The 16,231-nt window shown below is 39.9% G+C and overlaps 2 protein-coding genes across 7 annotated transcripts in view; both read left to right on the top strand.

Moving 5' to 3' along the window:
• The window catches only part of LOC128492871 (protocadherin gamma-A3-like), a 258,015-nt gene that overhangs the window by 51,941 nt on the left and 189,843 nt on the right, over positions 1-16,231 (top strand). Inside the window, exon 1 of one of the 6 annotated variants that reach the window (XM_053465614.1) lies at positions 1,877-4,853. The exons of 4 other annotated variants lie outside the window; for them this stretch is intronic. In XM_053465614.1, the coding sequence (XP_053321589.1) occupies positions 2,445-4,853 (2,409 nt within the window). In that variant the 5' untranslated portion in view covers positions 1,877-2,444. Of the gene's footprint in view, positions 1-1,876; positions 4,854-8,879; positions 9,272-16,231 lie in introns of those variants that run through there. One more of the 6 variants, XM_053465616.1, reaches the window with a different exon arrangement.
• On the top strand, positions 9,279-10,550 carry LOC128490203 (protocadherin gamma-B5-like; the record flags this gene model as incomplete). Its single annotated transcript, XM_053461987.1, has 1 exon — positions 9,279-10,550. A coding segment is annotated over one exon (1,272 nt), but the record flags the coding sequence as incomplete, so codon positions are not given.

Below are 16,231 nucleotides of genomic sequence, written 5' to 3'. Positions count from 1 at the left end.
TACCACATCACTTCCGTCATGCATCGTGGGGTGCAAACAGAACCCCTTGTATCCCCTGCTACTGGGCTCCTACCCGACCTGCTTACCAGGGTCCTGACACTTGGTCATTTTGGCAGAAGTTTGCTGGGAGATTATGTGAGCAGAGATGTAGATGAAGTAAGAAGAGAGGAAAAAAAGAAGATGTAGAAAAAAAAATGCATGAAACAGACATGCGAGACTTGGAAGTGGTGCTGCAAGACACAGAGTATATATACACTGATCAGCCATAACATTATGACCACTACCAGGTGGAATCAATAATATTAAGGCTGATCAGTGTATATACAGTGTATATAAATCTATGTCCTTATTGGCGGATAAATTCCAACTTATTCAAAACCTCTAAATCTGTTATGATGAACCAAATGTGGAAAATAAGCTTCAAAGATCCTGACATTTAATGCTGTGATGCTGGTTCATACTAACAGTTAATTTGCTAGAAGCAGGAAAAATTGGCAAGCATAAGGAACTGAGCAACTTTGACAAGGGCCAAATTGTGATGGCTAGACTACTGAGTCAGAGCATATCCTAAACTGCAGCTCTTGTGGGGTGTTCCTGGTCTGCAGCGGTGAAGCAACGACAGGGTGACCAATTCTCATTGATGCTCATGGGGGCGAAGGCTGGCCTGTGTGGTCAAATCCAACAGACTACTGTAGCTCAAATTGCTGTAACCGTTAATGCTGGTTCTGTTAGAAAGAACACACAGTGCATCACAGTTTGTTGCAGATGGGGCTGCGTAGCTATAGACCAGTCAAGGTGCACATGCTGACCCCTGTCCACTGCCAAAAGCGTCTACAATGGATGTTGCTCAACATAAGTGGCAGTGGAGTTGTTTTTCAGAACAACTTCTGCAGAAAAACCTATCCTGCAGTTTTTATTCAGGTTTTTTGTTTTCAATGTTTGTCAATTTTGTTGTTATAATTTAGTACTTACAACTATTACATTTCATGTGTAAATAATATTTGTTTGAAATTTCAAACAAGTTCCTAATTGTCCTGAAAAAGTATGCAATATTTGTGGGTACACTAAACACAGGAACAGAGAATCCTGGTTGAAGAAAATACTATTTTGTAGTATGAAAAACCTCTGGTAGGGGTCAAGTGAACTTCGTGAAAAACTTTCCTATGGAGATATAACTAGGATGAGTTAAATATTTAAATGTCACTCCTTCATTCACAAAATTATATTTTGTTCCTTTTTCTCTGTGTGATATAGTTCAACAAGATTTGTTATCAGGTCTAATCAATAGTGTGCATGTAGTTTGTTAAACAAAATTTACTAAACTTACCCCAATGTTTACCTCTTTCAATAAGTACATATTTAACTTACTTTAGGTAATGGCTTGTATAAATGGAATGCTTTAATGTTTTATTTTTTCTAGACTATAAATAATTCAGTGAGCATGCATTGATATTGATATTTAGATAATGACCATACCTTTGTGACATCACAATTATAATCATATTATTGTCATCATTATAAAAACAGAGATAGAATTTAAGTAGTTTCTGTATATTTTGCTACTTAATTTCTATAGCTATAATGTATCAAGTGTTTAACACCAGTCCAAACCATTACCTGAAACTACAAAAGTAACACCAAACATAAGGATAAAGCTTACTACTAAACCAAACTTATAATTCTTTTAAAGTCTTAAGCGAAAAATCATAGGACTCAGTAACTATGTAAATATAATTTTATTTATGAATTGAATAAAGTCATGACTTTTTATGCAGTTAGTTGGTATGAAGCAATAGCAAAATTGCATATAGCAGTGCAAGTTTGAGAAAATGGTAGGATGTACTTAAAATAGGAAGAGCAACTACAATACCAAAAAATATGCATTTATAGATATATTAAATATTTATCCATTTCTATCAATGATGAAGACATCATGTTTAATGTTCTAAACATTTCAATTTCATCAATCTGATCTAGTGGTAATATTCAGATTTCTTTGTAATAGATACATTAGTAGGTATTTCTTTACAAGGTATTTGCCTGTTAGTGTATGGTAATATTAACATTGCTTTGAGAAAAACAATAAAACCATGAATATGTTTATTATTCTTGCTCCAGAAGATTTGATACATTCCATTATTTTTATTTGTGTTAAACATTTGTCAAAACAGTTTGCATACCAAAAATATAATTCATGAAGTTCCTCATTTCTGCCTCTGGGTGTCGCTGTTCACCAATAAGGAGAAGATTGTAGAATTGAAGAACCATTGGTGATTCCATCAATAACAAACATACTGCAGATTAGCAAGAAGAAAAACAGACATTTTTGGATTCTTCTACAAAGAGAACACATCATATCTGAAAAAGATGTTTGTTTTCTTCTGTTAACCACAAAACAATCTCTGCACATCTAAAAGGAACCTAGGAGATTTTAAACATTGAGAATGGCTGCAATGAAAACACAGGCATGCAAAGGAACCAGGTGGCAAGTAATATTTTATTTTCTTTGTTATTCAGTTTCTGGCCAGCTTCATTATACCATTGATGAAGAAATAAGAAAAGACTCTGTTGTAGCAAATATTGCAGAAGACCTTGGACTAGATATTAATCAGCTTGCAGATAGGAAATTTCACATTGTTTCACGTATATCAGAGAAATATTTTTCTATAAATTTAAAAGATGGAAATTTGCATATTAAAGACAGAATAGATAGGGATACAATGTGTGGAAGATCAGCTACCTGCTTTCTAACCTTTGATTTAGTGGTTGCTAATCCTGTAAATATTTTCAGGGTCAGCATTGAAATACAAGATATAAATGATAATTCCCCCAGGTTTTTTCATGACAGCATCAATCTAGAAATTATTGAATTTAGTTTACCAGGAACACGATTTGTTTTATCAAATGCAGAAGATACAGATATTGGCGTTAATTCTGTGCAAACATACAAGCTTAATGATAATCAGTATTTTTCACTGAGTGAAAAGACCACATCTGATGGTAGTAAATATCCAGAACTTGTTTTAGAGAAACCTTTAGACCGTGAGACACAACAGTACCATGATTTAATTTTAACAGCCCTGGATGGGGGAAATCCTATTAGATCAGGTACTGCTTCAATTAGGATCACAATTATTGATGGAAATGATAATTTCCCTATATTTGGTCAAGAGGTATATAAAGTGACTATAAGTGAAAATACACCAACCAATCAGACTGTGCTTCATTTAAGTGCAACTGACAAAGATGAAGGAACCAATGCAGAAATCACATATTCATTTAGCAAAACTTCAGGGGATATGCTTGATATAGGTGTGTTTAGTATCAATTCTACAACAGGGGAAATCAAGACTACAAGACAATTAGATTTTGAGATGACAAATAGTTATGAAATGACTGTACAAGCAAAGGATGGTGGTGGCCTAGTTGCCCATTCGAAGATCTTAATTGAACTATTAGATGAAAATGACAACGTTCCTGAAATATCAATTACTTTGTTATCATCACCCATCTCTGAAGATTCTCTGCCAGGCACAGTGATAGCACTGATTGAAGTTCATGACCAGGACTCTGGAGAAAATGGGGACGTTGAGTGTCAAATCCAGGAAGAAGTACCCTTTGATCTATTATTATCTTCAGACAGTTTTTACAGAATTGTGACAAAAAGTGCATTGGACCGGGAGAAAATATCTAATTATAATATTATAGTTCTAGCAACTGACAGAGGATCTCCTTCACTTTCCAGTAAGAAAGTTATTAGATTGGAAATATCAGATATCAATGATAATCCTCCAGTATTTATGAAATCGTCATATTTTGCATATGTGCCAGAAAATAATTTACCAGGCGCATCAATATTCAGTATTCAAGCTTCAGACCTAGATACTGGAGACAACGCAAAAGTTTTATATTTAATTTCCAATTCAAACACAGAAGATTTCCCGATATCCTCTTATTTTGCCATTAATATTGAGACTGGTGTTCTCTACGCTCAACGATCATTTGATTTTGAGCAACACAAACAATTTGTTATTGAAGTTACAGCTACAGATAATGGGTCTCCAAATCTAAGTAGCAATGTAACATTAATAATTCATATAGTGGATCAGAATGATAATGCACCAAAAATATTATACCCTTCTCCTGAAAGCAGCGGATCAGCTTTGTTTGAAATGGTTTCTTTGGCCTCAGATCAAGGTTCTTTGATAACTAAGATTGTTGCAGTGGATGCTGACTCTGGACACAATTCTTGGCTTTCGTATCATTTCATAAGGGTATCAGAGCTATGCCCCTTTAGCATTAGTCAGCAGACAGGGGAGATCAGGACATCACGTGCCTTTCAGGAAAAAGATGTTTTGAATCATGGGGTAGTGGTTATGGTGAAAGACAATGGAGATCCCTGTCTTTCAGCAACCGTGACTTTAAGCTTCATTGTCACAGATAATTTTCAACAGGTTCTTCCAAATCTCAACAATCAATTCAACAGTGAAGAAACAAAAACTAATTTGCAAATGTATTTAGTAATAGCTCTGGTGATCATTTCACTATTTTTCGTATTAACTATTATGTTGGCAGTTTTATCGAAATGCAAAGAACTAAAACCTCCTTCATCATTTGGATCCCTCAGTACAAATTTGTATTCTCAAGTTGATCCCAGGATGATTTCTCAATATACCAATGGAACTTTGCCTTTACCATATTCATACAATGTTTGTGTGGCTCTGGAATCAAGTGAAACTGACTTTACATTCATTAAACCACCTCAAAATGTTCCCGTAACCAATCTTATAGATGCAGATAATACAGGAACTGAATGTCTAGAAGAACACTTAGCTACTAACGACCTTGTTCAGGTAAGTTACTCTAAACCAGAAAAAACTTATAGTTTTGGTATCTCCTTAATCTATACTAACTTGCTAATGTATAATATTTGTATTTATCCATCCACAAAGGGATTTGCAGAGTTTGTGTCAAGATGACTTTTTAAAATAAAAGAGGAGAGGAGTCCAGAGGGCAGGGTACTATGAAGGACAGATTGCTCATTTAAAAGTTTGACAACAATGGGCGCAAAAGAAACAATGTCCCCAAAATACATATTTGGTATGTATACAGGAAAAATGCATAATAGGACAAAGCATGAATTAATCAACCTGACAACTGGTCTGGTAGAGTAGTCCAACTGTTGTTGAATATCTATATATGTATTGCAGGAGTTTGAGCCAATATGGTGGATTGCAGAGATATTCAATTGTTTAGGAAAGCTTTAGGCAAGATGGTGGCTTGCAGCGTTCTCTAGTTGTTGCTGGAAAGTTTTTTATATTGCAAGAGCTGTCGCAGAGATCTTGAGTTGTTACAGAAAAACATTTTATCCTGCAATACTTTGTGGCAACAGAGTTTCTTGTAGAGATCTCAAGTTGTTACAGGAAAGCTTTAAATCTTGGGTGATCTTGAGGCAAGATGGTGCCTTGCAGTTATCTTGATTGTTTAACAATATAAGAGATTTATTATATGTTGTATTATTTGCATTAAATCACATATTTATTAGTAGCCTATTAGTAGATATTACTATTATCAGATATCAACACAATTTGGAAAATATATTGTATTTTATTCTTACAATTTTGTGGTTGTTTTAGACTTATGTTTGAATGAATATATCTGAAATCCTCTGAAAGTCCATGACCTTAGCAGCTTCAGACATAGAAAGCTTCAGCAGCTTCAGACACATAGACAGTATTAGTCATTTGTTGTTAGTAGGCTTTTGTCTCCCTCTTTTTATTCTTCTCACCATCTAACATATATCTTGTTCTTGATTTCCTAAAACGATCAATCTCACCAATTTAGGTTAGTTACTTCCAAAATGTTGTGCCTTAGAGTTAGATTTACTCCAAATGCTTTCTAGAAATCGTCTATGTAACTAAGGTTGTTATTGGTAATTGAAAATGAGTTGCTATACAATAGCATAACAATTTATCTCAAAAAATGATCACACAACCTTTTAGTTCAAAAGGATTGTCACCGTAATAAAAAAATAATAGGATTATGTTATATATTATTAAAGATTAAACATTTTATCTTTCCATTTGCAATAATCCACCAAGCAAAAACATGAATAATTAATATTTGTAATGTTTTGTTTAAACCAATCTGTAAATACAACACAATCATCATGGGATTAGTTAAAAGGGCCAGATTATCTGTCACATCAAACTGTAAAATGTAACTGTTATATATTGTTAGAGACATGTTGTGAAATACAACGCGAGTTCTAAAGAGTTGAGTTGCTTGCTTCAAATATTCAACTGTTGTGTCTTTAGATAAATGCAACCCTAAAGATGGAATGCATTGTTAATTTCAGACCATACCTGAAAAGTTCTAATGTTGTGGGACATATCTTTATTTAATGCGGAAAAATGGGCAAGTTTGCTGTAATTGTTACAGGATAGTGTGTTTAATTATAACATCACAGTTCCGGCAACTGACAGAGGATCTCTGCAACTTTCCAGTAAAAACCTTATGAGATTTGATATATCAGATATCAATGACAATTCAGTGTGGTAAATTGTCTTGTCCCCATAAACATTAAGGTGGGCGTTCTTAGAATCCTTTCCTCCCACAGTTCACTAAAGGAAGTGATGAAACAGGATGTGATGTCAAATGAAGGGTATATAATATAATGCCACACATGAACTCCTTCAGTTCCTTTTCCTTTTCCTCCATGGTGGATGTGGTGAGAGTCAGCTCCCGGTAGTGAGCTATTATCGGATCTGGAGGCTTAACATTGGGTGAGATCAAATTGTGTTGAAGGGAATTGTTATATGTATATAGAGAGAGATAAAGGGGGTTGTTGTCCTGTGGGGTTTGGCTCTGTATGTGTATATGAGATAAATGTGTTTGCTGTGTTGTTACCTTATAATAAATACCTTTGAATGTAGACGAACATTTGTTATATTTGTATATTTGGTTTAACACCACATTCAGTATTTATGAAATCCACTTTTTTTGCATGCATGCCAGAAAATAATTTACCAGGAGCTTCAAAATACTCTGTTGAAGCATCAGACTTGGGTGCTGGGAACAATGCTAAAGTTTCATCTATACTTTCAAGTTCAAACACAGAAGATTTTCCTAGTGTCATCTTATCTTTCAAATAATATAGAGACTGGAGTGCTCTTTGCTCAGCCATCTATGAACAGCAGTTATATATTAATTATTTACATTGTAGATCAGAATTATAACAGTTTAACAAACAAAATTTGTCATAAGTGAATACATATGTGAGATCAGGATATAGAGGGTCATTCAAGAAAAGGAAGTTATGAGGTATGAGGCTGTGGTACTAGTGACAATGGAGACCCATCTCCATCAGTAGTGACTAAGTTTTGTTATTGAATAAGTTTTGTTATTGCAGATAATTTTCAACAGATGCTTCCAAAGCACAATAACCAGTCCATCAAGGAATTGAAATCCAACATAAAAATATGCTTAGTAATTGCCTAATAATTGGCTATTATCTATTTTTCATTTTCACCATTACACTAGTATTTATCTCATAATGTAAAGAACTGTACCTTCTAGTGCTTTTGATACAAATTTATATTCTCAAGTTGATCCCAGGATGCTTTCACAATAAAACAATGTAACTTTGACTTTCTCATATTTATTCAATATGTATTTTTCTGAACTCTATTTAAAGTGACTTCACTTAAGTGAAAACAAATCAAAATATTTTATAAATCCTTCAAAGTATAACCACCTAGCAAATTGAAATTTTATTGAATTTAAATCTAAATTAAATCCACAACAAAAGAAAAAGAAATATCACTATATGCGCTTGAAGGTAAACTAGCCTTTTTTGTTTTTAGTATCTCAATTCATTTTTAAAATGTATACAATAGAAAACTCTGTTTTGTATATTTTATGCTATGAGAGAATTCCAGCCTTCACCGCTTGTAGGATAAAATACAAAAATAAATGAGAAAATGTATTCACAGATAAAACTTGACATTTAAAAAATTAAAGTTGGATATTCTATCCAAGTTATTTCCTATTAAGGGAAACAATAATGAAGGGACAGAGTATCACAGTCTGTTATATTCAATAAGTAAAATATACAACTATTTGAATGTGATGTGCTTAGAATAACCAGATCAAAAGAAGCAAAATTTGATCAGGATAGGAAATATAATTTTATCAATTTATTAAAAGTTGAGTATAAACTGTGAATACTTTATTTTTTTTCTGGAGTATTCACATTTTTGACTACTCTATTGGAATCCTTTGTTGTCAGCTTTCAGCATATCTAAATTTGTTTTCTAAAACTACCTATAGGTTCTGTTTACAAATAGTGTAATTGTCAGGAAAATCCTTAATTTAAGTAGGTATGATATCACTTTGATATCACTTTGATATTTGTTGCAAAAATTACAAAAGTATACCTAATTAATTTTCACATCAAAAAGTTCTCACCTTTCTCCTAATATATTACTTATTTCATTGGAAACGCCATTACATAATTAAGTGTTGTGAATCTCAAAAGGAAGGATTTGTGAAATGGGATAGGTCTGCTTTAAGTGTCATGAACATTATACAAAAGCTTTAAAGTGATTAATGTCATCATAGTATATACTGTATGTTAATTGGGGATTATCTTTTTTAAGAAACATTCTACAGGTAAAAACCACAAAATTTGATGCATAGAATATTACTTTAAGTCTGACTACACTGGGGTTACAAATTGTTAAACTACGTATAACATACAATTACACAAAGCAAAGCAATTACATTACATTTGTATATTTAATCCATACTAAATACTAAGATTGACTTTTATACATACATTTTAACTGCCAATCTGAGCTACAGTGGGCTATTTTGTTAGGTTTGTGGTTTGTTCCTGGGGTTATCTTGTGTTAAGAGTTGTATGTGATTCATGCTTTTATATTTTTTGTAAAATATATTGAAATGTAGAAGTCTGAATAAAATATTCTCAGACGTGTAGTTCCACATTTATGCCTCTGAGCGCCACTGTTCACCAATAAGGAGAAAAATATGGAGCTGGAGATCCACTGCTTCCATCAACACACTGCTGATCTGCAAGAAGAAGCACAGCCATTTTTGGATTTTCTGTCCATCTAAAGAAAAGGGATTCAGCACTGTATACTTCCATCTCAATTGGGTTATAATAAATCTACATCTAAAAGAAAATGTATTGCAAGAAATTGGATTGGATTACAATACAGGAATCACAGAAAAACAAAGGAATCAGATGGCAAGTAATATTTTCCTTCTTATTTCCATGGCTTTGTAGTTCAGTTTCTGGGCAGCTTCATTATTCAATTGCTGAAGAAATGAGAAAAGACTCTGTTGTAGCAAATATTGCAAAAGACATTGATATAGATGTTAAGCAGCTCTCATTCAGAAGACTTCATATTGTTTCACGTGTTTCAGAGAAATATTTCTATGTCAATTCAGCAAATGGAAATTTGTGTGTTAGAGACAGGATTGATAGAGAGACTCTGTGTGGGGCAGCAGCTACCTGCTTCCTAACCTTTGATGCAGTGGTTGAAAACCCTTTAAATGTTTTCCGCGTAAACGTGGAAATTCAGGATATAAATGATAATTCTCCAAAATATTTCCATGACACCATCAATTTAGAAATGATTGAACTTAGCTTGCCAGGAACAAGATTTGTTTTACAAAATGCAGAAGATCCAGATATTGGCATTAATTCTGTGCAGACATACAAACTCAGTGATAATCAGTATTTTGCATTGAGTGAAAAGACCAGCAGTGATGGCAGCAGATTTCCAGAACTTGTTTTAGAGAGACCTTTGGACCGTGAGAAACAACAGAGCCATGAATTAATTTTAACAGCCGTTGATGGTGGAACTCCCACTAGATCAGGAACAGCCTTAATTAGGGTCATAGTTACTGATGTAAATGACAATTTCCCTGTATTTTCCCAAGATGTTTATAAAGTGAGTATAAGTGAAAACTCTCCAATAAATTCTACTTTACTTTTTATAAATGCAACTGATCAAGATGAAGGATCAAACGCACACATTACATATTCATTTAGCAAAACCTCAGGAAATATGCTACATACAGACATGTTTGATATCCATCCTACAAATGGAGAAATTAAAATCAGTAGAAACTTGGATTTTGAAGTTACAAAAAGTTATGAAATATTTATACAAGCAAAGGATGGAGGAGGACTTGTGTCTCACTGTAAGTTATTAGTCGAAATATTAGATGAAAATGACAATGCCCCTGAAATAACAATTAAATCATTATCTACTCCTATCTCTGAGGACTCATCCCCTGGCACATTAATTGCACTTATTGAAGTGCACGATCAAGATTCGGGAACAAATGGAGATGTTGACTGTCAAATAATGGAGATACTACCCTTTGAATTATTATTATCATCTGGGCTAGCACTCGATGGAACTGCACGTGTAGCTGCTGAGCTCCGAGGCTTTCGTTCTTTTACGCTGCTAAAAGGGTGCCGATTTCAAGCATGGGCAAGCACTCGAGGACCGTGACTACTCCTAAACCCGCCGGGGCTAGAGAGAAACACTCTAACACCTCAGTCCGGTCGTTTTTCCACTCTTCTACGGAAGCGGACAATCGTGGCCTACCTGGCAAGATGGCGTCGCCGCCGCCGAGTCCGCGGAGTGCTCGCTCCGGGTCGCCTTCCGTGGCCGATTCGGATACCATACTGCCCTCGCAAGTACATACCTCATGGCAGGAGGCGGTGAGGGATCTGCCTACTAAAGCGGAGATGTCTGATTTGTTCCGCTCTGCACTTTCTGGTGTCCGCGAAGACCTGCATGACATAAAAACAAACCTTTCGCAACTTGGCGACCGCGTGGTCGCTTTGGAGGACGACCGGGAGAAAGTCCATACCACACTTGATGAGATCTCAGCAACGGTCTCCCATCAACAGGACACAATTTCGAGGCTCCTACGACAGATGGAAGACCTTGATAACAGGGGCCGGAGGTCTAACCTTCGTGTCAGGGGCCTCCCGGAGTCTGTTCTTCCTGCGGACATAATGTCCACTCTCACGTCCATTTTCAACAGGCTTCTGGACAGAGCGGAGGACTCTCCAATTGTGCTTGACCGTGCTCATAGGGCGCTCCGACCCAGAGGTCCTGACGCACAACCGCCACGAGACATAATTTGTTGCCTCCATGAATATCGCACTAAGGAGCTGATCCTCCAAAAATGCAGATCGAAGACACCTATCCAGTATGAGGGCCATGACATCGCTATTTTCCAGGATTTATCGCCCATCACACTTCAGACGAGAAGGATGTTGCGCCCACTTACCTCCCTGCTTCGTGAAGCTTCCATTCCTTATCAGTGGGGATTTCCTTTCGCCCTGATAGCCCGTAAGGGTACTCAAGCGGTGATCTTACGCCATCCTGCGGACTTACCCGGCTTCCTGAGCTCGCTGGATCTCCCTCCTCTGGACCTGTCGGAGTGGTCTTCTTCGTTGCGTGGACCGTCCATCTCGCCGCTGCCGAAGTCCGGCTGGTCGTCTCTGCCGCAACGCCGCCAACGTCGCAGGAGGGTCTCTCAGATGGACGGGGGAAAGGACTGACCGCTGCTGCTTGTGATTGCCGGGGGTTTTGTTTTGCCTCCCTGTGCCAGGCGGTTTGACCTGCTGCCGCTCCTCCATGAGGACTGTTGAATATTCTCGGCCGAACTTTCCGACGCCTTTTCGTTTTGCTTTGCGTATTAGTTTTTATTTTTTTTTTATTTTTTGGGTTCTCGGGTCTGTGGGCTCCTGCCCTATCATACACTTATCTCATGCCGTTTGGTCACTTACCTTGGCCCATGTCGGCCTATACACTTCTACACGCAGTCACTTAGGGTTCGTTCGACCCTTAAGCTACTTACCCTTATTTCGTGTTTTGTTTTTCCACTCGAAAGCCTCCCTCGAGGCGCACGTATCTTTGCACCACTACATCGTTTTATTGTTTTCTAATACACGGTTTATTTTTTATTTGTACTGATATCTGCTGAAGATGCATGTTTTATGGTTTGGTGGTCTCCCCCCAGAGCCTACCACACGGGGCTCCTTTGGACCCCGCTGTGTGGTCTATGTCCATTTTGTTGGTCATGTTGCTCATTGGTCGATGCTACGGCATCCAGCTCTTATTGTTTTAATAAGAGATTGTTTTGGTTTATTTCTTGTTGCTTTGTTTTTTGCTCCGATATTATTGCTCCTGCTGCTCTTTATTATTGGTTATCTTATGCTGATATTGCCCTTCCACGGTCCTGCCAGTCTCACTCCATATGGCGCTTGATCCTATTACATTGATTTCCCTCAATATTAGGGGGCTTAACAAACCCGAACAGAGGTCCAAACTATTTGCTGAACTCCGTCGCTCTAAATCCAGAATAGCTTTTATTCAAGAAACACATTTCAAGGTCACTAAGGAACCCAAATTGACTAACAATCACTTCACCACCTCATTTACATCTAGTAGCCCGGATTCTAAATCCAAAGGGGTGGCTATCCTCTTACACAAACACTTGCCCTTTCGCTTGTTGGATCGCTGGCAGGACTCTGAAGGCAGGTGTATTTTTGTTAAGGGGTTTTTGGGTACTCATAAGGTCACTTTTGCAAACGTTTATGCCCCGAATTGTCGCCAATCTAAATTTTTGGTTCTGGTCTTGAAGAAATTGATGGACTTCCAGGAGGGTCTGACGGTTTTAGGGGGCGACTTCAACATGACTTTTCTCCCGTCACTTGACAATTCCTCTGGTACTTCGTCTATCCCCCATACTCAGATCAACCGGGTCAAGCGGCTGTTACATATGGCGCAGCTTATTGACGCTTGGCGGACACAACACCCTACTACTAGGGACTACACATATTATTCTGCCCTACATGACCGTTATACCCGTATTGACTCCTTTTTCCTCTCCCATCATCACCTCCCCACCCTTCACACCACATCTATTGGCCCTCGTGTGCTCAGCGATCATGCCCCGGTCTTTATGACCATTAAACTGGCCTCATTCCCTGTTCGGCCCTGGTTGTGGCGTCTGAACGAAAATATTCTTTCTGACCCGGCGTTTTCCTCGGAGGTGGCTGACCATTTACGCCTTTATTTTTCCGAGAATTCTACCCCTGGGATGCCCTTGCCCACCATTTGGGAAGCCCATAAGGCCGTGGTACGAGGAAAGTTTATACAACTTGGCTCTCGGCTTAAAAGGAACGCGTTAGCCGCCACTCTTGACGTCATTAGGAAGATAGCGGAGCTAGAAACACTGCATAAGTCCCTTCGTGACCCCACTCTTCTGACCCAGCTTGCTTCTCTGCGGGCCCAATTGGCTTCTCTTACGAATCGTCGCCTTAAGCGGCAGTTTCTTTTGACTAAGCGGCATTTTTATGAATACGGGGATAAGCCCGGTAAGCTGTTGGCTAGGGCGCTTAGAGCGCAGACTGCTAAACATTTTATAGCTCGGGTTCGCACATCCGCTGGTACTCATGTTTCCTCCACACCTGAGATCGCGGAATGCTTCCGCAAGTATTACCAGGATCTCTACAATTTGCCTTCCGTCCGGGACTCCTGTCCTGACTTTCAGACGGTCCTTGATAGTTATTTAGATAAATACTTGCCGTGCCCCTTACGTCCAGAGGAATCGGACATTCTCAACTCTCCTATTACACTGGAAGAGGTCAGGGTTGCTATTAAGTCTACCAAGCCGGGCAGATGTCCGGGGCCGGATGGTTTGCCGATTGTCTATTATAAAAAATTTCTCCCTATCCTAGGCCCGCATTTGGTAACTACGTTTAACTCCCTTACTTCGGGCTCCCACTTGGATCCTCGGTCTACCATGGCGCATATTTCTCTGATTCTGAAGCCAAATAAACCCGCTGACGCCTGTGGTAGCTATCGCCCCATTTCCTTGCTTAACACAGATGTTAAGCTACTGGCAAAGATCTTGGCAATGCGGCTGTCGCCCTACGTGCCTCGCTTTATTCATAGGGATCAGGTGGGCTTCGTCCCCGGGAGGGAGGCCAGGGATAACACCACAAAGGTCATTGACCTTATTAATTTCGCTAACCGTAATAATCTCCCTCTTACCCTGGCTTCGCTCGACGCGGAGAAAGCTTTCGACAGGGTGGCCTGGCCTTACCTCTTTCGTGTCCTGGAACGTCTGGGACTTGGCCGTCACTTTCTTGGTTGGGTTGGGGCCTTATATCATGACCCTACGGCGTTGATTAAGGTTAACGGGCTTGTGTCGCGCCAGGTCACTCTGTCGAATGGCACTAGGCAGGGCTGCCCACTCTCGCCTCTGCTCTTTGTGCTGGGGATGGAGCCCTTGGCAAACGCTATCCGGGCAAACGCTTCCATCTCGGGCATTTCTGTGGCTGGGGTTCAACATAAACTGGCGGTTTACGCAGATGACATGTTGTGTATCAATACTGACCCTATGGCTTCCCTCTCCTACTTGCTGCAGGAGTTGCGAACCTTTGGTTCGCTCTCCAATTATAAAATTAATCTCGCTAAGTCTGAGATGCTGTGCTGCAATGTCCCGGCGGACTTGCTGGCGGACTTGTCGCGTCATTTTCCGTTCAGGGTGTGTGCCCGTGCCCTTACTTACCTGGGTTTGCGGATTCCTGGGGACCTTTCCCTGCTTTTTTCATTGAACTTTACCCCTTTACTTACCTCTGTTTCGTCTGACCTGCGGAGGTGGGATTACGCACACGTCTCTTGGTTTGGTAGGGTGGCCGTTGTTAAAATGAATATTCTCCCCAGATTCCTATACCTCTTCCAGACCCTGCCCATTTTTCTTCCTCGTTCGTTTTTTAAGGCCTGTCACCGGGTTTTTCGCTCTTATGTTTGGTGCTCTCGGTCTCCTAGACTCTCCCATGCCCACTTAATTCGACCAAAACTCAAGGGGGGTTTGGGGTTGCCGGATTTGGAGAAATATTGGCAGGCAGCCCACCTCCGCAGAATTGTGGAGTGGTCCCTTATGGTCCCTAAGCAATGGCTGGAGATTGAGGAATCGTTGGTGGGTATCTCTCTTTCTTGCCTTCCTTGGTTACTAGAGCCCAAGAGGCATTTTGTGGCTGGGGTGTCGCTTACTGTCGGCGCTACTCTGCGGGTGTTTACCAGGATTTTGAAGGGGGGCGGTTTGTCCTCCAATCCTGGTCCCCTCTATCCGATTGTCCCTAACCCTGACTTTCCTCTCAGTATGTCTGTCCAGCGGTCACCTTTACAACCCTCTCTCCCGTGGCGTGTTTTACGGTTCCACACCGCATATGTGGGCGGCAGGTTTGTTTCTGCCGAGATTTTTTATGGTAAACGATCCCTATCTCCGGCCGAACTCCTGTTTTATATTCAGGCCCGCCACTTTGTGTTGTCTATCCCCAAGACTCCCCTTTTGTTCCGGCCGTTGTCTGCTTTCGAGACACTTTGCACCTCCTCTAAAGAAGCCCCGCACCTGCTTTCTGTACTCTATGCCTTACTGTTGGACTCGGCCTCTGGATCGAAACCCTATTTTTTGAGCTTGTGGGAGGGGGATCTTTCGGTTGCGCCATCCCCCCAAGACTGGGATGGGGTTTTCTTTGCCACTCATCGGGGCTCCATCTCCAGCAGAATACAGGAGTGTTCATACAAGCTTTTGACGAGGTGGTATAGGACACCCGTGGACCTTCACAGGTTCTTCCCCTCAATCTCTGAAGTTTGTTGGAGGTGCGGTTCCGACAGGGGGACGTTGTACCACATATGGTGGCTGTGTCCGGCGATTCGACCCTTCTGGCAGGTGGTGTTACGGGTAGTGGAGCGTGTGGGTGGCGTGGATCTGTTGGCTAAGCCAGAAGCAGCCTTGTTGCACCTTACCTCGCTCTCACCGCAGGCGTATAAACGCACGCTCACCGTACATCTCCTCAATGCGGCCAAGGCCGTGATACCCGTTTTTTGGCGTACCCCCACCCCTCCTCCGATCGCGTTGTGGCTCCAGAGGGTGCAGTTTCTTGAACACATGGAGGACTTGGTGTGGTCTTCCAGGGGTAAGGGTTACCAGCATGCCAGGCGCTGGTTTTGGTGGCATGAATTTGTTGCCTCCGCGGACTTTAGGGTCATTCTGGGTCAGTATCTTCCGGCTACTCCTCCCCCCAGTTCTCCTCCCTAGTGTCTGTTCCCTTCCATTCCCATGGTGACAGGTAGGGCGGGTTGACGTTTTGGGGTCCCGGGTT

This window comes from Spea bombifrons, chromosome 4 (genome assembly GCF_027358695.1).
Source record: "Spea bombifrons isolate aSpeBom1 chromosome 4, aSpeBom1.2.pri, whole genome shotgun sequence".
NCBI lineage: Eukaryota > Metazoa > Chordata > Amphibia > Anura > Pelobatidae > Spea > Spea bombifrons.
The sequence above is the reverse complement of the archived record's forward strand: the minus strand, read 5'-3'. Positions and strand labels throughout refer to the sequence as shown.